The sequence below is a fragment of the Perognathus longimembris genome, chromosome 1 (genome assembly GCF_023159225.1).
Source record: "Perognathus longimembris pacificus isolate PPM17 chromosome 1, ASM2315922v1, whole genome shotgun sequence".
Lineage (NCBI taxonomy): Eukaryota > Metazoa > Chordata > Mammalia > Rodentia > Heteromyidae > Perognathus > Perognathus longimembris.
Genome location: NC_063161.1, coordinates 77,638,911 through 77,663,211, shown reverse-complemented (window position 1 = coordinate 77,663,211; position 24,301 = coordinate 77,638,911). Strand labels below are relative to the sequence as shown.

The 24,301-nt window shown below is 53.6% G+C and overlaps 1 protein-coding gene across 3 annotated transcripts in view; it reads right to left on the bottom strand.

Moving 5' to 3' along the window:
* Window positions 1–5,070: 5,070 nt before the first annotated feature.
* Window positions 5,071–24,301, bottom strand: part of Card11 (caspase recruitment domain family member 11) — a 77,036-nt gene continuing 57,805 nt past the window's right edge. For all 3 annotated transcript variants that reach the window (XM_048330125.1, XM_048330134.1, XM_048330144.1), the window contains 15 exons: window positions 24,134–24,185; window positions 23,147–23,229; window positions 22,205–22,305; window positions 20,758–20,810; window positions 18,255–18,387; window positions 17,736–17,937; window positions 17,403–17,529; window positions 14,046–14,286; window positions 13,453–13,549; window positions 12,925–13,020; window positions 11,665–11,800; window positions 10,510–10,689; window positions 8,744–8,868; window positions 7,795–7,910; window positions 5,071–5,739 (listed from right to left, as the gene is read on the bottom strand). In XM_048330125.1, the coding sequence (XP_048186082.1) occupies window positions 5,535–5,739; window positions 7,795–7,910; window positions 8,744–8,868; window positions 10,510–10,689; window positions 11,665–11,800; window positions 12,925–13,020; window positions 13,453–13,549; window positions 14,046–14,286; window positions 17,403–17,529; window positions 17,736–17,937; window positions 18,255–18,387; window positions 20,758–20,810; window positions 22,205–22,305; window positions 23,147–23,229; window positions 24,134–24,185 (1,947 nt within the window). In that variant the 3' untranslated portion in view covers window positions 5,071–5,534. The remainder of the gene's footprint in view (window positions 5,740–7,794; window positions 7,911–8,743; window positions 8,869–10,509; window positions 10,690–11,664; window positions 11,801–12,924; window positions 13,021–13,452; window positions 13,550–14,045; window positions 14,287–17,402; window positions 17,530–17,735; window positions 17,938–18,254; window positions 18,388–20,757; window positions 20,811–22,204; window positions 22,306–23,146; window positions 23,230–24,133; window positions 24,186–24,301) is intronic.

Below are 24,301 nucleotides of genomic sequence, written 5' to 3'. Positions count from 1 at the left end.
TATGTGCCTTGGGGTGGTTTTCCTGGGGTCTGGCCTGCCAGGTGTCCTATAGGCTTCGGTTACCTGGATGGGGTCCCCTGTGAGATTGGGGAAGTTTTCTGCAATAACTTTATTGAGGACATGGTTAAGCCCTCTGCTCTGATATTCGGCTCCTTCTTCTATTCCAATTATGCGCAGATTATATCTCTTGTCTTTGTCCATTAGTTCCTGGATTAATCTTCCCTGAAGCTTCACCTTTTCTTGGAGTGTGGTCATTTTCTGGTTGTTGTCAGCTGCTTCATCGTCTAGGCGAGAGATTCTGGATTCCATATGGTCAACTCTTTGTGTTATGGTTTCAATTGCGGAGTTTATGGATGTCAGAGAGCTATTCATGGTTGTCATATCAGCTCTGATCGTGGAAATTTCTTCCTTTAAAGAGTTGTATTTTAAATCTATTTTTTCATGCATTTCAATTCTCAGGGTGTGGAGATTTTCTTTAAAGGCAGCTTGCATTGTATCCAGTTTTGCTTCCATTTCTTTCTTAGCTTCCTGGGTGTCCTTCCAGATTTCCGCTCTAAACTCCTGGAATTGTTTTCTGATTTCATTTCTGACGCTTTCGATCATTCCTGTTAACATGGCCTCATTTGCTTTTTTATTCTCCATCTCCTCTTCAGTCGAGCTGCTTTTTGGAGCTGGCGAGGTGGCTTGTCCTTTGATGAACTGAGTTATGTTTCTTTGTGATTTGCGCATCTGGAGGTGTGTGTAGGTCTTCCTTCCCTTCTGTGTAGGCGTGTCTAAGGCAGCAGGTGCTGTCGCTGTGGCCCCGCCCACCGGTGTAGGGCACGCCTACCAGAGCGGGCGCTTTCGCCGGGGCCCCGCCCTCCTGTGCACTGTGAGACCCCTACAACGGGCACTTTAGCGGGGTCTGCCTCCCAGAGCGAGCCCTGGGTTGTTGGGTTGTGCTTGCGCCCTCCCGCGAGTCCGTTGGGGGGGGGGGAGGCAGTATGTGTGGGGCCCAGTGGGATCGACTGTCCGGGTGTGGCTTGGCACCCTCAGACCTCGCCTCTGCTGCGAGGGGGGGGGGGACGTGATCAGGCTCAGGTGACCCTGCTGGGCTGGTATTGCCCACCAGCGCCTGTGATTTTAGTTGTAAGAGTCCGCAAGGTCTAGGCGCCTCGGGTGGGGCTTGCCCTGCCGGCCGTCCCCGGCCCCTGTTGGGAAGGGGACGGGGCCGGTTCTGCCAGTTCAGGAACCTTTGGGGGCTTGGGGCTGTTCCGCCCTTCCCCTGCTAGACTGGCTTCCCAGCGCCTGATGGGAGCTTCCCGCCTGATTTGGGGAGTTCTTTGTTCCCACGGGAGTGGGGAGGGGGAGGGAGGGAGATATATCTTCTTTGTCGGGCTTGGGTCTCCCGTTGGGGGAAGGGATTATGGGGGACTCACTTTTGCTGCTTTGTGTGTGTGTCCCGCGCAGCCGTTGGCCCTTCAGGGGTTGGCGAAGTGTTGTGGTGGCTTCCCCCGTTCCCTCTTTCTGCCGCGCTGGGTTCCCTTGTCCAAACCCGGTGTGTACCCGAACTTCTCGTCACTGCAGGTGTGTGTCTTGCTCCGCACCCTGCCTTGTGTCTGTGGGGTCTCCCGCTATATGGATTCTGCGCTCCTGGCAACCTGTCTGCCGATCGCCGGGTTCCCCTTTCCCAGCCTGGCCCTGTTTGGGCCAGGGTCGGCTGGTGGGGGGAGGGTGCCCCGGTGAATCTCCGGCTCCGTGTAGGTTTTCGGTTCTTCTTTTTTGCTCCTTTTTGTTTTCCTGCGTTTCTCCACTGCTTCTGGATGCTGGTTTTGCTGGGTTCTTGGTGGGGTGTTGGGTGTTGTAGTTCCCAGCTCGCTATTCAGTTGGTGCGAGTCGGGGTTCCTCACTATTCTTTCGGCGCCATCTTTCCTCAATCTAATTTTTACTTTTTATTTCATACAAAGTCTAGAACTTTCATCTAGATCTGCAATCTTCCTACCTCTACCTCCCACATAAACTGGGATTATAGGCATGTGCTTCTATGCCGGGCACCAGTTCTCCCAGCACCAGTTCTTTTCAGATCTCTTTCTCAAGCATTAGCCCATCTCCACCCTGTTCCTCCAGATTCTATACAAGCTGTGGGTTTGGTTGTTTTTGCACGGCAAGCTGGAGGACTCTGAAGTTAAACACATAAATATAAATAAATCAGCAGTCCTTTTATCCAGGACTTCTTTCTGGTCACGTTTGTCCCTTTGGCACAGTTTCTAAATGGGAAGCTCTTGGAGCGGTGGAAATTTACTATTTAACTCCAGGCTCCCAAATGGTGGGGGTAGAAGGTCTTGCAGCCCAGCACCTCGGAGCGTGGTGCTTTATCTTGCCTCAAATAGCCAGAGCCAAAACTTGACAGTGAACGCCTCTGAGATCCAGGATCCGGCTTGTTTCCCCTGGGGCTGTTTGGGAAAATGCTACCTTGGTGCTTAACAGGCTCCAGGCAGGCCTGATGGGATCACAGGTGTCAGAGGGGCCCTGTCACACCCCTCCACTGGCCTCCAGCTCCCTGGGTCATCTTGCGAGAGTGGAAGTGCCCCCAAATACAACGGGCTACATAGTGCTGTGTTTTTTGGTTTATTTTTAAGGGTGAGATTCTTTATGAACATAGTTCTTCCACTATTCATATCTTAATTATGTGGCAGAAACCTAGCAGAAGATCGACTCATGGCATTTGAAATAGGTGTTTCCCCCCCCTCCTGTGTCTGCTGGGAATTGCTGCAGGCTATAAAGAAAGGGAGGCCAGGAACAGCCACTTAACTTGAGATAAAAATTTATTTCTGTTGCAAAGAAATCGGAGTGGCATTCCAAGGCTCCCAGATGTCACCAAAGGCGGTAATTCCTATCTTTCTGCTCGCCTGGCTCATCTCAGAATTCCATCATGGCTACTAGAGCTCCAGCCATCATGTCTGCATTCCAACCAGCAAGCTGAAGAGTGAGGCAACTTGTCTGCTTTTTACCCTCCAAATATTGCCTTATATCTTTTTTTTCTTGTCGTGTGTGTGTGTGTGTGTGTGCCAGGGCTCCCTCTATCCCTCCCTCCCTCTGTCCTTCCTTTTCTAGGCAGGTACTCTACCACTTAGGCCCTACATTCTTTTTTTTTTTTTTTCAAAGGAAAAGGAAGTCTTTACTCTTTTTAACTTGATTTCCTTGAGTATTTTGTTACAGTGGTTAAAAAAAAACAACAAAAAAACTATTGCAGTTCTACAGATAGACTTGGCTCATCCTGACTGGCACAGAATAATAATAATTAAAAAAAAGATACCTGCTTTATGAGATACCTGCTTTATGCCAAGACATAAAAGGAATGATAGAAACAAAAAGGATGTGAAAAGAAAATAAGGATATGAAGGTGGCACTGGAAATAAGCTATGGTGCTCACCATCTTGTTATAAGTTGAAGGCCGAGTGGAAGAGGCAAGGCCTTGTTAGGCCCTACATTCTGAAACTTACTTTGCTTTTAGTTATTTTTCTGGATAGGGTCTTACATTTTTGCCTGAACAGGCCTCGAACCACAATCCCTTTGATTTCTGCTGAGTAGCTGGGATGACAGGCATTACACACTGTGCCTGGCTGGCTTCTACTTTTATTGATTAGCCCTAGCTGCAAGGGTGGTTTAGGCACAGGATGGCACTTCCTGGGGTCATTGTCATTATTGTCCAGAGCCCTGAGAAAAGCAGTTTAAGGGGTGGTAGATCAGGTGGGAGAAAAAGGGAGAAAGAAGAACCAGGAATTGTGAGATAAACACCACAGGCACTGCTGACAGAACTCTGCACTCTTGTCTTTGTTTTCACACTCCTTCACTGAGCTGCAACACACAGAAAATGAGAGCAGCAGCTGGGTGTGGGGGTGCACGCCTGTAATCCCAGCTACTCAGGAGGCTGAGATCAAGAGGATTAAGGTTAAGCGGCATCCTAGGTTGAAAAGCCCTAGAGAGTCGGTCTCAAAATATAGTCAGTAAAAAGCTGAGCCGGAGCCTTGGCTCATGGAGTAGCGCACCAGCTAGGAGAAAGTGGAAGGGCCCTGAGTTCAAACTCTAGGAACCAGGAAAACAAAAAGATTACTATGCAGAGATATCAGCAAGAATATCATAAAGACAGACTGTGAAAATCATCTATGTTTCCTCTCTTGCCGGGAGCTGGTGGCTCATACCTGTAATCCCAGCTACTTAGGAGGTTGAGATCTCAGCATCGTGGTTTGAAGTCATATTGGAAAATCCATGTGATTCTTATCTCCAATTCACCAGCAAAAATCCAGAGTGGCGCTGTGGTTCAAATGGTAGAGCACTAGCCTTGAGCAAAAAAAGCCCAGGCCCCAAGATCAGCACACAAAACTATTTGGTGTTTCAAAGGAAGCCCAGGGAATCAACATTTCAGACAGGCTCCGCTGCTGATGTCAAAGCAATGAGGTAGCAAGAATGAGAAAAGCTGATAAGAGGGTGAACTTGAACCAAGTGCATTGTACACATGCATGAAAATAGCACAAAGCAATTCCTCTGGGCAATTAATAGATGCTCCTGAAAATGTTTAGACACACCAGAATGAATAAAGCCTATCTAGAAACAAGGGGGCATGTACCCTAAGGCGAGTTGAAACCAAACCCCGCCCCAATTTTCCAGCATCAACGGCTCTGAAGTCAGAGCTCTCTTCCTGTGCACCTATCTTCCAGTGCCCGTGCATGGGGCGGGGTGTGTGCCACCTTTCCTTTCCTCTGCTCATAAAAACTTTGCTGGAGCCAGGCGCTGGTGGCTCAAGCCTGTCATCCTAGCTACTTGTGGCTGAGATCTGAGGATCAAGGTTGGAAGCCAGCCTGGGCAGGAAAGTCTGTGAGACTCTTATCTCCAATAAATTACCAAGAAGGCCAGAAGTGGCAGTGTGGCTCAAGTGACAGAGCATGAGCCTGCGTGAAAGAAGCTCAGGGACAGCGCCCAGGCCCTGAGTTCAAGCCCCAGGATTTGCAAAACCAAACCAAAGCAAAAAAACAAAAAAACCTTGCTGGTTTTCATCTCCACATGATCTCAAACTATTATTATTTTTGAGCCCAATATCTAAGTTGGGCACCTCCCCCGCAGGGGGCCTCCTGGGTCTCCACATGGCCCTGAGTCCCTTGTGGCTTGAGCCAAGCTGGCCAGTCAGACAGAACCCTCTGCAGAGCACTGAATGGAATAGACTGGAGAGAGATTTTAATGCAACAGAAACAACAGCATGGCCACTGTCTTCTGCAGCCCTGCTCTGCCCGGGCAATGGCTGATGGTACGTCCCGAGGGCCAGCAGAAGCCCCACTCTGTACAAAACCCCTATACGATACATTCAACGGCTTTCCGGCTGAGGTAAGGGCCTTCTGGCCGGGGCCTCCTGTGTTGTGTCCCGTCCGGGGCTGGCCCTGGCCACTGAGCTGCCACCTGCTCCTCCCCAGATGTGCCTGTCTCCTGGGACTCCGCAGTAGGAGGGCAGAGCCCGGCCAGGCTGACTCGGCATCATGGAGTCAGTGCCTGCGGGCCCTGGCTCACAGTTGGTCCTCATCTACCCAGACAGTCTTGCGCTGTTCCTCAGTGATCTTGTCCTTGAGGACACGCAGCAGCTCCTCCACACTGCTCCACGCGTCGGCCTCCACCGTGGCATAGAGGCAGGGCAGGGCCTCCAGCTCCTTCTCCTTCAGCCGGCACACACGCAGGAACTCTTCCTCCGTTTCCGGCCGGGGCAGCAGCTTTCTGGTGGGGGGAGATGCGTGGGGGCTGTGGGGAGGCTGCAGGACTTGATGTCCACTCCCAGCCTAGGGGGATGTGGAGGGCCATGTGGGCCCCCCGAGACCACCCCGCTGATCATACCACATCCTAGCCCCATTCATCCCTATCCCCTGTACACTGTGCTCTTTTCTTTTTTCTGGTGCTGGGGCTTCCACTTAGGGCACTATCTGTCCTTTGGCTTTTCTGCTCAAGGCTGGTGATCTCTCACTTGAGCCACACCTCCACTTTGAGCTTTCTGGTGGTTAATTGGAGGTAAGGATCTTCCTGCCTGGGCTGGCTTTGAATTGTGACCCTCAGATCTCAGCCTCTTGAGTAGCTAGGATGAGCCCCCAGTGCCCGGCTCCCCTTTTATGTTGCACATTATGGAAAAAAATCTAAGAAGTGAGGATTGAAAAAAACTCCTTTTGAGGGATGTGCTGGACATTTGAACTCAGAGCCTCACATTTGCTGGGCAGTACTCTTTCACTTGGTCCACACTGCCAGGTCTTTTGCTTTCGGTTTGTCACGTAAGGTCGCACACGTTTGTCTGAGTCCTGGCCTCAGACAGTAATCCTCCTTATCTCTGCCTCCTGAATAGCTGGGACTACATGACACCACATTCTAGTCTACTGGCGAGCACCGGGGGCTGATGTCCCCAGATCACCCCCAGTGCGTGTGGGTTTGGCTTGGTGGGAGGCAGTGAGTGAGAATCTTTCTGCCTTGTTTGTTCTGAGACACAGAGTCTTGCTATGTGGCCCAGACTGTCCTCAAATTCATGCTCCTCCTGTCTTGGCCTCTTGTCTCAGTGCTGGGATTACAGATGGGCACCACCATGCCTGGCTCAGTGGAGTTTTCGTCTCCTCCATTCACAGAAGGACTCCCCACTGACCGGTGTCCTGTATCTGGCGAGAAAGAATGGAGTGGTCTAACCTCTCCTAGCCTCAGTCTTCCCATCTGTATGATGGGTTGGGACCCAGGATGTTGTTCGTCCTGGTTGCTCAGGCCCCAGGGGCATCTTCTTTCTGTGCCACCCCACATGGACCCTGAAACAGATCCTAGAGGCAGCACCTTGGTCACAGCCAGAGCCAGTGCCTCCTGTCCCTACCCAGGCAGGCTCCTACCCACACTGCGGTCTTTGCCCAATTTACCGCACAGTGTGTGAAGAGCCTGGGCCTGGCAGCTCTTATCTAATTCCACGAGCGGGTTGGATGCTGTGCCCCTGCTCCCTCGTGTGGCGGACAGAACCTGAGGAGCTGAAGTCACTTGTGCTCCTCTGTCCAAGTACTGATGGGGGTAAGGGGGGGCAGTGCTGGGCTGTTCCCATGGCTATGCTGGGCCATCCCGTGCCCCCCCTGCCAGGATCTGGGGGTGTCCGCCAAAGGGGGGGGGTGGCTCACACCTGCAATCCTAGCAACATGGGAGGCAGAGATCTGAGGATTTGGGGTCAAAGCTGGTCCAAGCAGGAAAGTCTGCCAGACTTATTTCCAAATTAACCACTAAAAAGCCGGAAGTAGTGCTGTGGCTCAAGTGGTAGAACTCCAGCCTTGAGTGAAAAAGCTCAGGGGCCTTGCCCAGGCCTTGACTTCAAGCCCCAGGACTGGCATTTAAAAAAAAAAAAAAGGAGGCAGGGGGTTCAACCTGGACCCCAGCTGATGGCCCTTCTGGAAGGTGGTGGTGGCTGCAGGGAGTTGGGCCAGGGGAGGAAGACATCATGGGGTGCATTCGATGCGGCTTGTCCTCCCCCCTCCCTCCTTACTTCCCGACTGCCATGCGGTGAGCAGCTTTCTGCCATGCTGCCCGGACACAACGCAGAGCCAAGCCACTGGGTGCTGAGCCAGGAGGCATAGTCACTGTCCTCTGCCTTGGGCTGATTTCCTCAGGAGTTTTGTCACCTGGAGGGGATGGGGGCAAGCTGACCTCCACTCTGGGCTTCACTCTGCACACACGTGATCTACCATCTGCCCTGGCGTGGGCGCTGTCCTAGCCAGGCGGGGCCTTGGTGGCAGCGGCACAGAGTGGGGGCGGGGGGGCAGGGCCCACCTGAATCTCTTGATGTTCCTCTCTGACACACGTATGAGCAGCACGATGGGGTAGATCCTGCATTTGATCAGGTCTCGCACACAGCCAATCCCAGCCTCCAGCAGGCAGTGCTTGTTCTGGGAGTACAGTGGATGCCGATCAGCAGCTGCCCAGCCCTCCCTGTGTGTGCAGGGTCAGGCATGCGGGACAGGAGCTCCGAGTGCTGCCGGATGAGCCAAGCAACAAGGCAAGGGAAAATGGCCTCCAAGAGACAAGACCACACACGTCACATGGCTCACCCACATGCAGAGCCCACAGATACATGTGGCCTGAGATGCCAGGCTGGCCCTAGAGAGTGGTGAACAGGCCTCCAGCTGGAGGGGATAAAGCACTAGAAAGATGAGGCTGGCTGGTAGGTTCTGAGAGCACCATGGACAGGGTTCTCATCATGGGCCTCACAGTCCCTGGTTTCACTGAAGGCATTATGGTAAGTGGAATATCAGGCCTCATACTGAAGGAGCATATAAAAAGCCGAGTGTGGTGGCACATGCCTGCAATCCCAGCACTTGGGAGGCGAAGGCAAGGGATTGTAAGTTTGAGTCAAGACTGAGCTAACAGAAAAGAGGAAGGGAGGGAGGGAGGGAGGAAAAGAGGAAGGGAAGAAGGGAGGAAGGGAAAAAGAAAATAAGAGAAGGGGTAGAGAGAAAGAAAGGAAGGAAGAAATAGAAAAGAAACAGTGAGCCAGGTGCAGTGCCTCATGCCTATAATCTCAACTATTCAGGAGGCAGAAATCAAGAGGCGGCTCCAAAATAAACTCCTATCAGAGCCCCAGAACAGGGGCAGAGGGAGGAAGGAAGATACAGAGGAGGGGAGGGAAAAGCAGCTGCTCACTCACCATCCTCCACAGCCCCAAGGCCTGTCAGTGACTGGATGGGAGGTCTTGGACCCACCAGTTTCCCTGTACCCTCACCTTGGCTGCCACTGCTTGGATGTTGGCTGGGACAATGCACTCGAAAGTGTTGGCATTCTTCTCCCGGGAGTAGATTATGGGCTCTGTCTTCTGCCTTTTGAGGAACTCTTCTCTTGTAACTATATCTAGGGGAGATGGACACAGGGTGGGTGGTCATGGGTGGACTGTCCCTCCATGTCCCCTCCAGAGCTCCACAGAAATCAGTCAGATCTACTTCCAGTCACTGGGAAAGGATCTCAATGTCCTCACTAGAGGAAATCCTTGAGGTCAGTGCTGGGGCCACACACTCCCCACAGCTATTGAGCAGGAGGGGTCAAAAACACAGGGAACCTGGATTCTCAGGAAGGAGTATCACTGGGCAAAGCAGATCAGGAACTGTGGTGTGACAATGCCCCCTCCCAAGAGTTCAACTACAAAGAATCTCACCCACGAGCCTACCCATCATCTGTCCACCCAACCATCCATCCATCCAACTGTCCATCCATACAACTATTCACTGACCTATCCATCCATTTGCTGTTCTATGCATCCATCTACTCATTTACCTACTCAACCATCATCTATCTACCCACCCATTATTTATCCATCATCCACTCATCATTTGCACATCCATCCATCCATCCATCCATGCACCCAACCATGCATCTTTCCTTCCATCCATTCATCCACACACCCACTCATCTACCCAACCATCACCTATATACCCACCTATTATTTAACCATCCCCCACCTGCCCATCTACCCATCCATCCATTTATCTATCCACCTACCTATAGACTCGTTCACTTATTTACCTGCTATATACCCACGCTTTATCTATCCATCCACCTGTCCATCATTCATCCATCTACCCACCCATCTGTCCATACATCCACTGATTTACTCAATCAATCCTACCAAGGGCCAAACAGATTTTTATGCCAAACCAACGGCTATACTGACCTGGCAGGACAAAAAAGTGTGGACCATAGACAATCATAAGACCATTTCCTGGGCACAGCAATGGCTCCCTTCTGTGGGAGCACTGAGGAGTAGGGGAGTGGAGAAGACTCTACTGGCTAGCTGGGTGATTATGATCACATCTTTAATTTCTCTTTGTCTCAGGGTCTCCTTTTATTTGTGTGTGTGGGGGGGTGGGGGAACAGGTCCAAGCTTGGAAATTCTGCTCGAGTTCAAGCTGGCCTTGGTGGCTCACACCGGTGGCCAGGGTATAAACTCAAGGGGTGCAGGAAGTAAGTCTGGAAGGAGGATAAACCATTCATTCCTGCCACAAGACCCTATCTGAAAACTAAGCAACGCAAAAGGGCTCAGGGCATGACTCAAGTGGTAGAGGAACAGCTTAGCTAGTGCCTAGGCCCCGAATTCAATCCTTGGTCCTATAACTAAATAGCTAGATAAGTAAATTGATTTATATAGATGGCTCCAGCTGGGATTGGGGTTTGGTGAGTATTTAATGTCATACCAATCTGAAAGGGGAGCCTGTTATCATCCCCTTCCATGTGTGGGGAGACTGAGGCCTAGAGTATGGGATGACTGGCTGCACCTTTGTGTGGGTGTCCTGAGCCCTTTGCTGTGTCATCCTCAGTACAAAACAGGGAAGAGGAGGGCTGGGCACCCTAGGGCTGGTGGGAACTTGAAGGTGCCCTGCTGAATTGGGCTGCAGCTCCTTGGTGGGGAGGAGATGGGCAGTGGGCTTGGGAAGGCATTGGGGTGTCCTGATGGTGAGGTGCCCGTGTCCTCCAGTCTGGGTCTGCCTGTCCACCCACCTGACTTGCAGATGGTGAACTCCATGGCACCTCCCGAGTTGAGCAGCTTCTGAACCAGTGTCTTGGCCAGCACCGTGGGTGTGAAGAGCACAGGCCGCCGGCGCTCGCAGTGGAAGGCACGCACCAAGCTGTAGGGGGTGAGGCTGAGGTTCTTGCTGAGTTCATTCTCCGGGTCCAGCTCTGGCATGGGACAGGTGGGGTGGCTGTCAGATGTCTGGGCATCCAGAGATGTCTGAGGTGATCATGTCCACAGGGAAACAGGTGAGGGGTTTGTGCCTGTGTAAGCCCTGTATTTCTGACCCAGCCTGGGCTGAGAGGTGTCAGATGATCAAGGAAAACCTGCTCAGAGTTGGGCACGGAGGAGAGGAGGTGGTGGTGTCCAGGGAGAAAAGTGATCTAGGCAGGGGACAAGGTGGACACAGGGGTCAGGGATGAAGGAGATCAGCAGGACCTTGGAAAGGCTTTAGGGACTTTTATGGCTCTGGGAAGCCCCAGCTGGCAGCAGGAGCAGGGTCTCTCACTTTCCCAAGCTCTGGGGATGATGATGATGATGGTGATGATGAGGATGATGATGATGATGATGATGATGATGATGTGTGTACTGCTAAAGTCAGCCCCAGGCTGAGGCCCTGCTGCTCATAAACCAGTGATCTGCCTGTCTCTTTCCTTTGTCCCCTGGCTTGATCAGTCTTGGAAGGAGCCTGGCCAAACTTGCAGACTATCAGTGCTGGCCTTTGTCCTCCCATCCTCTGATCAAGGCCTGGGAGGGGGGAGGGAGGGATCAGGGCTGAGGGGGTGAGGGGGAGGAGTGACAGGAGGCAGAGGGGTTGGATGGCCATCAGTTGGGGGATGGGACACAGGGCACCAGGTGGCTCCTCATCAGTGAGATAAATGGCAAAAAGCACTCAGTAGGGAGAGAAATCAATAAATAAACACTCTACAGCCAGCAGCTCCAATTAATGTGGGAGCTGGGCTGGAAGCCATGATGACAAGTGTCAATCAGGCCAGAGCTTGGCACTGTGAGGTACCTAACTGGAGGCCAACTATATCTTCCCTCCCTCATCTTTTGAGGGAGCAGGCCCCATCTTGGGGTGAGGGCACCTCTCTAGTGAGGGCAGCCTGAGGCCACCAGGGGCCCAAGCAGTCTCCACATACCTTCATGCTTCTCTGCCAAGAGCTTGGTGGCATCCAGCGAGGACCGGGCCAGGCTGCCTAGGGGACCCCCCGGGATGATCCGGACACGCTCATTGCTGTTCATTCGCTTGTACTTATTTTCAGATCTGCTGACAAACTAGAGGGACAGTGCAGGGGGATGGGTGGGGCGTGGCACAGGGAGAATGGTCCTCTCTGCTGTTAAGCTGCCTCTGTAGACTTTGCTTCCAACTCAGCTGACCCCAGAGCCTGTCCTGTTTTCTGTAAGGACTGAAGATACCCAGTTTGTTGTAGTCAAGTGGATGAATTCCTGACTAATGATGCCAGACATTGTTATGAAGACTGCTTTTATGTATCTGTGACATTTCTGATACTACTGTACAATGTGCAAGTCAGTGTTCCTTGTATATATACAAGGAAAATAGTCCAGGCAAAAATGGCTTCCTTTTTGCAATTAAGCACAAAAGAAAAAAACCCTTTCTGGTTTCAAAGAGCTAAAATGTTTTAGTAGACAGTTTTGATTTAAATAACTTGCTGGCTTCCCCTACTCCTTTGTTTTGGTGTGTGTGCAGGACTTGAATTCTGGGATCTTATGCTTACTTGGTTTTCTTACTCATGGCTTGTGCTCTACCACTTGAGCTAGGCATCTAGCCCCAGGTTTTGGCTGGTTAGTTGGAGATGGAGTTTCATGTACTTTTCTTGGGGGGGGGGTAGGTCTGGGCTAACTCTGAATTGAGATCCTCTGTATCTCAATCTTCTGAGTAGCTAGGATGACAGGTGTGAGCCACCAGCACCCAACTAATTTCTCTTTTTCCCTTTGGTTATTAGAATGCTCAGATAAATCTAATGTTCAATCTGAGGTGGTAAACTGGTCTAAATATTTGGAATGTTTTTGTTTTCTTGACATGAAATTTTCTGATTTTTTCTTTTTAAAAATGCAAATTTACTGCTATCATTAAGGTTATTCAGAGGGGTTGCCATTTTTACTAATATTCTTATGGCTAGGATGTTTAAGCTGCTTTTGGCTGTAAATTCCTTCAAATAAAGTGGGATATTTTCATCTAACAGGAGCAGGGAACTGTCTATTGAACTGTTATGGAGTAGATTAAGTGGGCAGGGGGCCTAAAGCCTGGTGAAAACTTGTGAGTTTTAAACACAAAGCCTTTCTATGCTGATGCTGCCTACCCATCCCTTCTTGGTCTGCAGAAGGCAGAGCCAAAGAAAATCAGACAAGAAATCCAGGGGGTTCTAGAGGGCTTTTACCTGGAGGAGTTGGCCGAAGAAGAAACTGGCTCTGGACAGGCGGGGGCTGACACGGGGGTCGCTGGAGGAGGGAAGCTCTTCAGGTTGCAGGGTATTCTGCAAGGAGTTGATCAGTCAGGGAGACTGAGAGAGCAGAAGAGGTGCAGCAGGTGCTGAGAGCAGTAATTGCTATGGAGAAACAGGAACTTGCTTCCCACATCGACTCTGTGTGTCAGGCAGCAACACAGAGCTGTGGCTGGATGGAGAGCAGCCTGTGGGCTGGGAGAAGGCCACCCCCATCCAACAGTGACATTCTGACATCACTGGAGTGATCCGGCTGCTACTCTCTTCCCTGTTAAAAAAAAGAACTGTAGCCCAGGAGGGTGCAGGCTGGGCTTGATCTAGGGGCTGTGTGTTCCCAAAGGGAATCAAGTTTCCCTGCAGCTCATCATTCCAAAGATATTCATTGGTGCTGTTTCCCAGACTTGGGGAAGCAAGTGTCAAGTTGGCAAGGTCTTCACCCCTGTCATGTGGTCAGCCTCCACTTACCCGGAGGGTTCTCAGTGTGTGGTGGGCACCATCTGTCTCCTCCCGGATTCCCCGGTGGACCAGACGCTGTAGCTTGACCAGGAGGAGCTGCTGGGCCCTGGGGAGGCAAGGTGGGAGGAGACTCAGGGGTTGGAGCAGGAGGAAGTGGCTGGAGCCCCCTGTGGAAGATAGGGCTGGGACTGGCATGTGTCTCCTACAGAGCCACTGTGAGACTGGGGTAAAGGCTTCCTCAGGTCTGGGCCTCCTCATTTGTGAGCCGAGGGGCAAGGGTGGGGGCTGCTGTCCCTCTCCCAGCTGGGGAGCTGTATAGAAGTCCAGTGTCACGGTCCAAGGATATTGTCTAGATATGGGTTTCAGTCCCCACCAGTTGCCACATTCACTGTGATCAGTGATCAATGAGTCACCACCAGGGCTGGTCATTATCAGGCTTTATGAGGCACTGGGAGACTTAATAAAGGAGCAGGGCCTGGTTCCTGGGCTCAGAACAGGTTTTCAGAGGAGGGGCGACTGGGGATCTCGTGTTCAACAGGCAAAGGGGTTCCAGGCTCCTCCGTGAGCCCCCTGCAGATGCCCCAGCCAGCCCCTGGCCTCACCGGCTATAGCTGGGTATGGTGCCCATGTCCAGGTCATGGTCTGTGAAGGGGTCGACACGGGCGCACAGCCACTCGTGTCTGTCCTGGTACATGGTGTCATGCACATGCACCACATCATCGCACCGAAGAGACAGGGAGCAGGCGTCCAGCTGGCTGGAGATGTTCAGGTTGAGCCGGATGTAGAACGAGTCCCCCGACGTGATCACGCCCTCCTCCATGTCCTTCAGAAGCTTCCGGTACCCTGTGGAAGCGGGTGGAACCACCAAGTCACCCAGAAGCCCCCCAACCTTGCCCTCCAACTCCCAAGTTACCCAGCAGTTCCCCAACACCACCCTTCAACTCCCAAGTCACCCCAGTCCCCAACACCTCCCTTCAACCCAAGTCACCTTGCAGCCCCCAACACTGCCCTCCAACCCTTAAGTCACCCCATAGTCTCCAACACCACCTTCCAACCCCCAAGTCACCCCAAAGTCCCCAAACCACCCTCAAACTCCCCAAGTCACCCCACAGCCCCTAACACTGCCCTCCAACCCCAAGTCACCCTGCAGCCCCTCAACATTTCCCTCTAACCCCCAAGTTACCCAGCAGTTCCCCAACACCTCCCTTCAACCCCAAGTCACCTCACAGGTCCCCAATATCATCCTCCAACCCCCAAGTCACCCAGCAGAGCCCCAACACCACCCTCCAACTTCTAAGTCACCCAGCAGTCCCAACACCTCCTTCCAACCCCTAAGTCACCCAGCAGACCCCGACACTGCCCTCTAACCCTCAAGTCACCCACATCCCCCCAATACCATCTTCCAACCTCCAAGTAGCCCCCAACACCATCCTCCAACCCCCAAGTCACCCAGCAGGCCACTAATACCTCCCTTCAACCTCATCACTTCACAGCCCCCCAACATCATCCTTCAACCCCCAAGTCACCCCGCAGCCCTCAAACACTGCCCTCCAACTCCCAAGTCACTACACAGTCCCAACACCTCCTTCCAACCCTCCAAGTCACCCTATAACCCCAACACCACCCTCCAACCTTCAAGTCCCCCCATAGCCCCCAATACCTCCCCTCCCTTCAACCCCATCACCCCATAGCCCCAACACCTCCCTCCAACCCTCCAAGTCACCCTAAAAATCCAACACCACCCTCCAACCCCCAAGTCACTCCACAGCCCCCAACACCACCCTCCAACCCTTAACTCTCCCTGTAGCCCCCAACAGTGCCCTCCAACCCCTGATTCACCTGGAACCCCTCCACCCCCTACCTCCCCTCCTAGGCAGGATGGTCATGGGGAGTTTGTGGATGGGTTAATTTCTCCCTGATGGGTGAGTGGCCATTTGTGAGTTTCTCTATTTGAAGCTCAGAGCTAAAATTTGTGCCAATGTACAATTATCCTTATTAGCATTACTGCACTGAAATTTTTTTCCCCCAATACAGAGTCTTTCAATCCTCGTGCCTCAGCCTCCCTAGTACTGGGACTGCAGACTTGCACACCATGATTGGCTGGCACTTGCTTGTTTACTCTGTAGCCAGTACCCATCTGTGAATACACTTTCAAAGGAGAAACTTCATCCTGCTTGCTATCACCTCGCTCAGCTGTGTCTCATTTTCTAAACAGGGAAACAATTATAGAAGCACCTTAGGTCTGGATGCTAAAGCTCAATGTTATGATTATTAGATTCATCTAGCTGGGGCAACATACATCAATGTGTTCTTTTTCATGACTGTATGGTACTACACATTACATGCTCTAATTCATTCTCCTTCTTGTATGCACATTTGCCCTGGTGGCAGGTTGGGGTTATGATAAATAACTCTGCTACGAGTTATTTCTGGTGGACACAGGTGCTCATTTCTGTTGGATACAGACATGCAAGCAATTGCTGAGAAGCTATGTGTTTAGCTGGGGCAGATCCTACAGAGGGATTCTCTACGTTGATAAGACCATGGCTCATATTCTAATCTTCAATTAATACTTATTTTGTTGTTGTTGGTTGTGGGGCTTGAACTTGGGCTTGGGTGCTGTCCCTGAGCTTTTCTGCTTAAGGCTAGCTCTCTATTACTTTGAGCCACAGCTCTACTTCTGGTTTTCTGGTGGTAATTGGAGATAAGAGTCTCATGACTTTCTGGCCTGGGCTAGCTTCGAACCTTGATCCTCAGATCTCAGCCTCCTGAGAGGCTGGTGTATCTAGGATTACAGGCATGAGCCACTGGTGCCAGTCAATGACACTTTTATTTTTTGAGTAAATGTTTTGCAAATAACTTTGGAAAAAAGCACAATATTCACTGTGAATATTATAAAATCTGCAAACTGTAAAGCAAACATCTAGGGTGTCAACCCATAATATAAATCCCTAAATTGATGTCACATGCAGGGGACAGATCAACAGTGGGAGCTAAATTGCTTTCATAGCCCTCAAATGTCCATGCCACCCAGTCCAGGGACATTCCACCTGCCAAGCTCCCACCACCTGGGTGTGGAGAAACAAGAGGTTTGAGTTGGGTTGCCCTTGATCCTCTTTGCTTTGCCCAGGGCATCTTAGACCTCCTCTCTCCAACTGGCTGGGATGGCCTAAGCTAACTGTCTCAGAGTTCCAGATGGCAGGGCCATGTCCCCGCACAACTCTAGGGGGCACTGTTTACACCACACTACAGCATTTCTGGTCAGTGGCTAGAGATTATTTGTGAGGCTGAAAAGCCAGTCTGCAGAGGTGTGTGTGTGTGGGGGGGTGCCTGCCTTACCCATGATGGAGGGTTGGGGTAGGGGTGGGGGTCTCTGTATTTGGGGACATAGCATCTTTATTATCTGCACCAGCACAAACACTGCTGGAAGGGACGCAGGAGCCGCTAGAGGAGTTGGCTATTTATTCTCTGCTGAAACATTCATGAGCCCTGTGGTTAAAAATAAGACCCAGCTGCAGAGAAAATCATGCAGGAAAACCCAAGGTGAGAATAGAAATCAGATTTGGGGAACCAAACAGAGCCACATTGCCCAGGAGCTGGAGCCGACAGAGGAGCTGTGATTAGAAACCACAGGAGGTGAAGATAAGAAGCAGGGGGAGGCCAGCTGGCCCCCTGGGGTTGGGGGAGAGGACCCTTGGACACAAGGGCAGGGCTGTGATGTGGTTCAGGGAAGAAGCACAGGGAGAGCTGACCAAGCTATGGCTACTGCATGCAACATGGCCAGTTAGGCAGCAGGAAGTGTGATGCCCAGCCTATTGTGACATGCAAAAGCTTTCGTCCCTGTCTGCTCCCCAGAACCTGCCTGCTGGTCCCCCCTCAGTGGGGCTGGGAGGGGCTCATTCCTCCCACAGAACAGATGAGCCCGAGGCAGGGTAAGCCCTGTGTGTCTGGGACCTCACCTTCATGGTTGACCTTGTAGTGCAGGGTGATGGGGCCGCTGCACCTCTGGATGGTCCAGCGGGCCTCCTCCTTCGTGCACGTGTCCAGGGGGACACTCTGCCTTTCCCCTCGGATGCATCCTTCCAGCTAGGAGCAAAGACATGGTTCCTCTAGGCTCTGCCAGCCAGCCAAGGGCGCAGTGGGCAGAGGCTGCCTGCCCCCTCCCCAGGGGAACAGGAGCCAGCGGTGGCCAGCATGGCCAGTGGTGGCCAACTCAACACCTCCTGGGGGAAAGGAGGATGCATGCATGGAGAGGGCTGGCCTCTTGGACCCCAGGAGCCCCCACCCCTCACCAGCAGCAGTTGGTGGCCCTCGTGTAGTCCAGCCCTCTCTGCCACAGAGCCCGGCTTGACAGCATGGATGAAGCTGCCCCGGGCGTTGCCCCCCAGCAGGGTGAGCTGGCCAATCAGGCCGTCGCCGTTGAGTGTCGTGTGTTGCACTGAGGCCCCAGGGCCCCGTACATGGCCCCCTGATGTCACCGAGGGCCGGAAGGGTCTAGAGCGGGAAATAAAGCAATGGTTAGTTGGCAGCTGGGCTGCCTGGGCCATGGCCCCAGGGATGTCTTGGCCTCTGGCTTCCAAGGCTGACACAGATGCATCCACCTTACAGGTCACATGACCCAACTGCTGGCCCCAGGCCTGTCTTCTTGCTGCCACTTGAGAAAGCCCTGGCCACTGTGCCTCAGTGGTCACCACAGAGCCTGGGGACTGTCGGGTGTCTGAACCCTGCTTCCTCATTCCGTGGCCCCGAGCAAACTCTTCTCTCTCCCCTGCCTACCTCCCCTAGCCCACCCTTGCTGTGCCCGCCTGTACCTTTCTAGAGAGAACTTTCTAAACATGAGGTTGACCTGCTCCAGATCGTAGGCATCCAGGCCCTCCGACTGGTGGGAGGAGGAGGAGGAGTGGATGGAGGGGGGCCCGAAGGAGCAGCGTTCATGACTGTCATCTGCAAGGGAGCCAGGGTGGGCTGTTAGAACCCAGGAACGCTAGCAGGGAGTACCCCAACTGGTCTCTGGATGCCTCGGCAGAGCCAGTCCTTTTTGATTTAGGTTTTAGATAAGATTTTGAATTTCTACTTAGGCCAAGCTCTGATCCTGATCTTCCCATCTCCACCTCCCAATTAGCTGGGACCACAGGCATGCATTGCTCTGCCCAGCCTAATTAGTATTTTTTTTTGGGGGGGGGGATCAGTCCTGGGGCTTGAACTCTGGGGCTTCGTGCTGTCCCTGAGCTTTTGTGCTCAAGGCTAGCGTTCTACCTCTTTGAGCCACAGCACCACCATTTCCAGTTTTCTAGTGGTTAACTGGAGATAAGAATCTCATGGTCTTTCCTGCCCCAGCTGGCTTTGAATGATGATCCTCAGATCTCAGCTTACTGAGAAGCTAGGATTAGAGGCTTGAGCCACCAGTGCTCATTCAACCTCTTTAGTTTTAACTCGGCCCCTAGAATTTCATTTTGTGACCTCTTAAAATCTCATCACCCCTACCCAACGGCTCCCCAGGTTAGGGGACTGGGGTGTCTCCTCCCCCTCCACCCTCAGCTGGGCCCCCAAGGACCCTGGGAGGGCACAGTTGCTTTGCAGAGCTTTGGACTAGAGCTTGCAGATCCTGCTCAGGGCTGATCACAAGGACTGCAGAGAGGGCTCTCCCCCACCCCGGCACTGCAAAGTACTTTGGACAGCTGCCCAGGATTCTCTGCCTTACTTCCCCTCTGCAAGACTCCTCCGGCTCCACTCATTACCCAGCCTTTAGCCGGTGCTAACCTCCCTTTAATACCCCAGCGCATCCACCAGTCCCCAATTAGAGATGGCCACTAGTCTTTTTGTTTCATTCCCAGGCTGACTGTCTGGCAAGGGGCCTGAGGCAGGGCTGGGGGCCATGGGGGCCAGCATAGCATACTGTGGAAGGGGGGCTTTGGGCCCATCTCCCAAGCTGCCAGCTCTGCAGGATCACAGTGCTGCCACCCACGGGGGGCAGGGAGTGGTCCTCCTGCCCTCCCTACTGCCTCTGACCCACCCAGATGTGGCTCTGGCTTGCCCATCTGTGTCTTTCTGCTCTGTTTATTCACAGTAGTGACACTGCAGTCTGTCCTGGCGAGGACTTGGGGCTGGAAACCTGTGTCCTGGGCACCTGGCACAGGGTTGGCTGGACCTGGCCTCCTGGCTGGCACAGCACACATGTGCTCTGCCCCCCACCCCACCTCCAAGCCCCGGTTCCTGGCTCCATGCATGGCTTATGTGGGTTTGCGGAAATGCCTGCATTGTCCAGCTCTGCCCTGGGAAGGCCTGAAGGCTAACCCCAACCTGGGCGATGAGTGTCCACCTCCAATTTCAGGGGATCAAATGTCATTCTGGTGCCACTGCAATGCCAGCACCCCTGCCCCCCCGCCCCCAGCCTGGCACTCTCATGCAGGGGGCTAAGAGATGGGAGCCGAAGCTCTTACAAGAATCCTGTTTCCCTCCTCCCCACCCCCTTGCTCTCCTGTGCCCCTGAGACCCCATTTCTTCATCTCAAAATGACAGGAACCACAGCTCCTCTGAGAGCTCTGTCCTGCAGGCTGAGCACCTCCATGGAGCCTGGCTACAGTTCAGGGCAACTTCATTTGTGTTTTGGAGACACTGGGTAGGCCAGGCTGGCCTGGAACTCATGCATCTCCAGTCAGCCTCCTGAGGTCCAGGTTTGCAGGTGTGAGCCACCGGTGCCTGGTGAACTCTCACGTTTTTTGTCCAGGCAGGCTTCCAAAGACGATTTCCCTACCTCTATTTCCCAGATAACTAGGATTACAGGTGTGCAGCACCATGCCCAGCTGACAACGGTTCCTTTAAAAACCTGGATTCAAACTGTGACCCAGTGGTTCACCCCTGCCTGTCATCCTAAGCTACTCAGGAAACTGAGTCAGGGATTGCAGTTCAAAGCCAGCCTGGGTAGTAAAGTCCATGAGACTCTTAATCTCCAATGAGCCACTAAAAAGCTGGAAGGGGAGCTATGACTCAATGGTAGAGTGCTAGTCTTGAGTGAAAAAGCTCAGGGATAACGCCCAGGCCCCAAGTTCAAGGTCCAAGATTACAACAGCAACAACAAACCTCGCATCTCTCTGTGGTCTTGTTCTGTATAGGGTGTCTCCAACTGGGCCCAAAACCAAGAGCCAGCTCCTGTGTGGCTCCCGGCCCCCTGTACCCTCACCTCGGTTCTGAGCCCAAGTGCAAGCTCTGAATGCCTTCTGCACACTTCCTGAGGCCCTACTATGCACCTCTAACCCCGGCACCTCTGCCTTCACCAGGGCTCCCGCAGGCCTCTCGATGGCACCAAGCACATACCATCCAGGTCCAAGGTATCAAAGCCACCGCTGTCGTTATCCTCTTCCACGATGCTGCAGGGAGGGAGAGGTGGGGAGGGCCCTGTGGTGAGCATGAAGGGAAGGGGGAAGCTTCCAGAACAACCAAGATGCCTGGGTTCTGAGAGGGCCATGTGAAGGGAGGGGAAGGGTGCAAAGGAGGGGTGAGAAGGGCCGGATGCAGCTGGAAGGTGAAGGGTGAGGGGACCTGGCTGGGTGCGGGCCTGGATGCACTCTCCATGCCTGAGACCCAACAGTACCTGCCACCCCATCTTGGCTTTGATGGGCCCCCAGACAGGAGTGGAGGACAAGCCCTTCACTGACCACAGGGCTGGTCCAAAGAGGGGGCAGGTGGCCAGGATAACTGTGTGTGGGGGTCATGCAGCTGGCCACAGGCACAGGCAGGGCTGATGGGGGGGGGGCTCAGGAAAGGCCCCAGATCTGGCCAGGGAAGGTTATGCTGCTCCAAACCAGCAGGACTGGGATGGTCCCTAGTATTCCCAGTCCTTCCCTCCCCCCCCTTCTCCCCAGCCTTCCCACTCTCAGCCCTGGTGGATTCTCTGCGCCATTATTATTATTCACACTCCAGGCTGACCTGGAACATTCAGTTGCCAGGTGCTGGTGGCTCACACCTGTTACCCTAGCTACTCAGGAGGCTGAGATCTGAGGATTGTGGTTCAAAGCTAGCCCAGGCAGGAAAGTCCATGAGACACTTCTCTCCAATTGACCAGCAAAAAGCCAGAAGTGGAACTGTGGCTCAAGTGGCAGAGCACTAGCTGTGAGTGAAAAAGCTCAGGGATAGCACCTAGGCCCTGAGTTCAAGCCCCAGTAGCAGCACAAAAAAGAGAAACCTCTCCTTCACAGCCACTGGTCCCTATAGATTATTGCAGTGTGTGTGTATGTCTCTCTCTATGTGTTTCTCTCTCTCTCTCTCTCTCTCTCTCTCTCTCTCTGTGTGTGTGTGTGTGTGTGTGTGTGTGTGTGTGTGTGTGTGTGTGGTACTGGAGTTTGAATTCAAGTCTTTATGCTTACTAGACAGGCTCTCTACCACTTGAGGCATGTCCCCTGACCCTATTTGCTTTTGTTGCTGTTTGGACAGTTATAAGTTTTTGCCCAGGCTAACTTCCAAGCACAGTTTTCCTCATCACTGCCTCCCGAATCACAGGAAGGAGTTACAGGAGTCTCTTGAGATGGGGGTCCCCATCAACGTTTTGCAGGAGTGAGCCTCTGACCTGGGGTCTCCCAAATTTTCCTTCCTGAGTAGCTAGAGTTACAGACATGAGCCTTGTGCCAGAGTTGGGTTTCATCATTTGACAGCCTACCTTCTGTCCCCCTCCCTGCTCCCTGTCAAGGTCATGGTGGCCCCGGGCCGGTGCGGGTAAGCATGCAGCACCAGGTGGTGGCGGGCTGGGCCTCCACCTGCCACTCACCTGCGGTGAGGCGTGTCCTCCTTGCAGCGCCTGACAATGGAGTCGGTCCCTGGGGGCTCAGCTGTGGTGGACATGAGGCTGCTTCGGCTGCGGTGGGGTTGCTGGAAACACACAGGCACAGCTGTGTGATGGGGTGCACCCCTCCCCCCATCTCCCTGGGCCTAAATGCTACCCAGCTGGGACCTGCATTTAACTGGGCTGTTCCTAGGCACATGGGCTCAGCAGGCTGGCGTGACCTTGACCAAGGGAGGCTGGGGACCCACAGGGCTGGCCGCACAGCTGGCTGCACAGCTGCGGGCAGGGCGGAGCAGGCGGGGTGCAGAGCTGGGGGCGCTGCCTGGAGACTCTGAGCCTGATGCGCTCCCTGTGCTCTGAATACAGAGAAGATCGTGGAACCCGTGTGTGTGTGTGTGTGTGTGTGTGTGTGTGTGTGTGTGTGTGTGTGTGTGTGGCGGGGGATGTGCTGGAGAGGTGGGGACACAGAATCAGGCCATTCTCCGTGGCTGTCTTGGCTAAGAGCTTTGGATTGTGCCCCCAGCGCTGCCCCCAGCCTCCAAGGTTTCCCTGGGCTAGGAATTTAGATCCCAGGCCCTTGCTGCTGCCTGGCTGGGGTGAGTGACATCAGGTCTGGTGCTAGGGACCCTGGCGCTGGGGGAAATCTTTGCCATGGGCAGCTAGAGGTGCCTCCAGGTGCTCAGGGCCCAGCCCTGGCTGTCTGCCGCCTCCCTAGGCTGAGAAGCAGAATTCTGGATCAGTAGCCGTGCCCTGTGCCAGCCCCTGGAGCCCTGGCCCTCCTCCCACCAAGTGTTAAATTGGGAAAGGAGGAGGCAAAAAAGGTGCAAATGCGTTATGAAGCCTGCACACATCTTTCAATAAACATCTGGCAATGGGGGTGTAGCCCCAGGGTAGGGGTGAGTGTGTGTGTGTGGAGCCCCAGCTCACCATATCGCAGAAGGAGCCAGTGGCCGGGAGCGAGCGGGAGGAGCTGGGGCTGCAGCCCGTGCAGTCATCTTCTGCCCCCTTCCCTGTCCTCCGCAGGCACAGGGCGGCAGAGGGAGAGGCCATGGGGGTGGGGAGGGTTGGGGGAGGAAAGAAAATCACAAACTGCCACTCCCCCTGGGACTTCCTGAGCTGTCCTGCCCCCTGCTTGGTGAGGGGCTGCCTGGGTAGCTGTGCGCCCACCACGCCAGCCTTGCTGGGCCAGCTTGGCCAGCTGTGTCCCCTGACCTCCCCCTCTATGACTATACAGCTGGTCTCCCTGCCCCTCACCGACAGGCCCTGCCCAGTGCTTGCTGAGCCAGCACCTGGACCAGGCAGCCCAGCAGGCCCAGCCCCCTGAGGAGTGGAGTCCAGGCCTGGCAGTGAGGTTCCCTTTCTGTTTGGGGATACCACTCTGCTTCTCATAGGCCCTAGGACCTTTGCACATGCTTTCAACAATAAAAAGTCATGGAGACATGTGATGGAGCCGAGTGAGCTGGACTGGGCTTCTGGTACAGCCTGTCTATGCTCCATGCCTGAAAAGACCTGCCGAAAGCTCTGGCTGACTCCCCCCTTCCCCAAACCTCGTTCCTAGAGCTGTCCAGGTCTGGGTTCAGGACACCAGGACAGCAGCGTTCCGTGCTGCGTACCTCCTGGGCCCCACGTCCCTCCTGTCCCACCCTCCCACAGTCACTCCATGGTGACAAACCCCAGGTCTCCCTCCCTGGCAGCTCCAGTGTCCCAACTTCCCACCTCCGCACTGAGCATATCCCCACACGCTGCCACAGGGCGGGTTCTCAATGTGCCTGGGCAGGGGCTTCTGGGCTTTGGATCGCCATGTACATGGCGTTCTCTCTGGTGAGACTCCCATCCCTGAACCCCAGGAACCCCCAGGGTGGTCCGAGAAAGGTGTAGTGGCAGATGGGGGCCAGAGGCAGGGCGCTCACTAACCTTGAGCCTCCGACACCCGCTTCAGGCTGATGGGGGACTTGGTTCTCTGCAGCTGAGACACCGGTGGGGAGGGGAAGACAAGACATGGGGTTTAAAGCAGGACTTTATGCTTGCTAGGCAGGTGCTCTGTTGCTTGAGCCAGGCATACAGCTTTTTTGGCTTTATTTT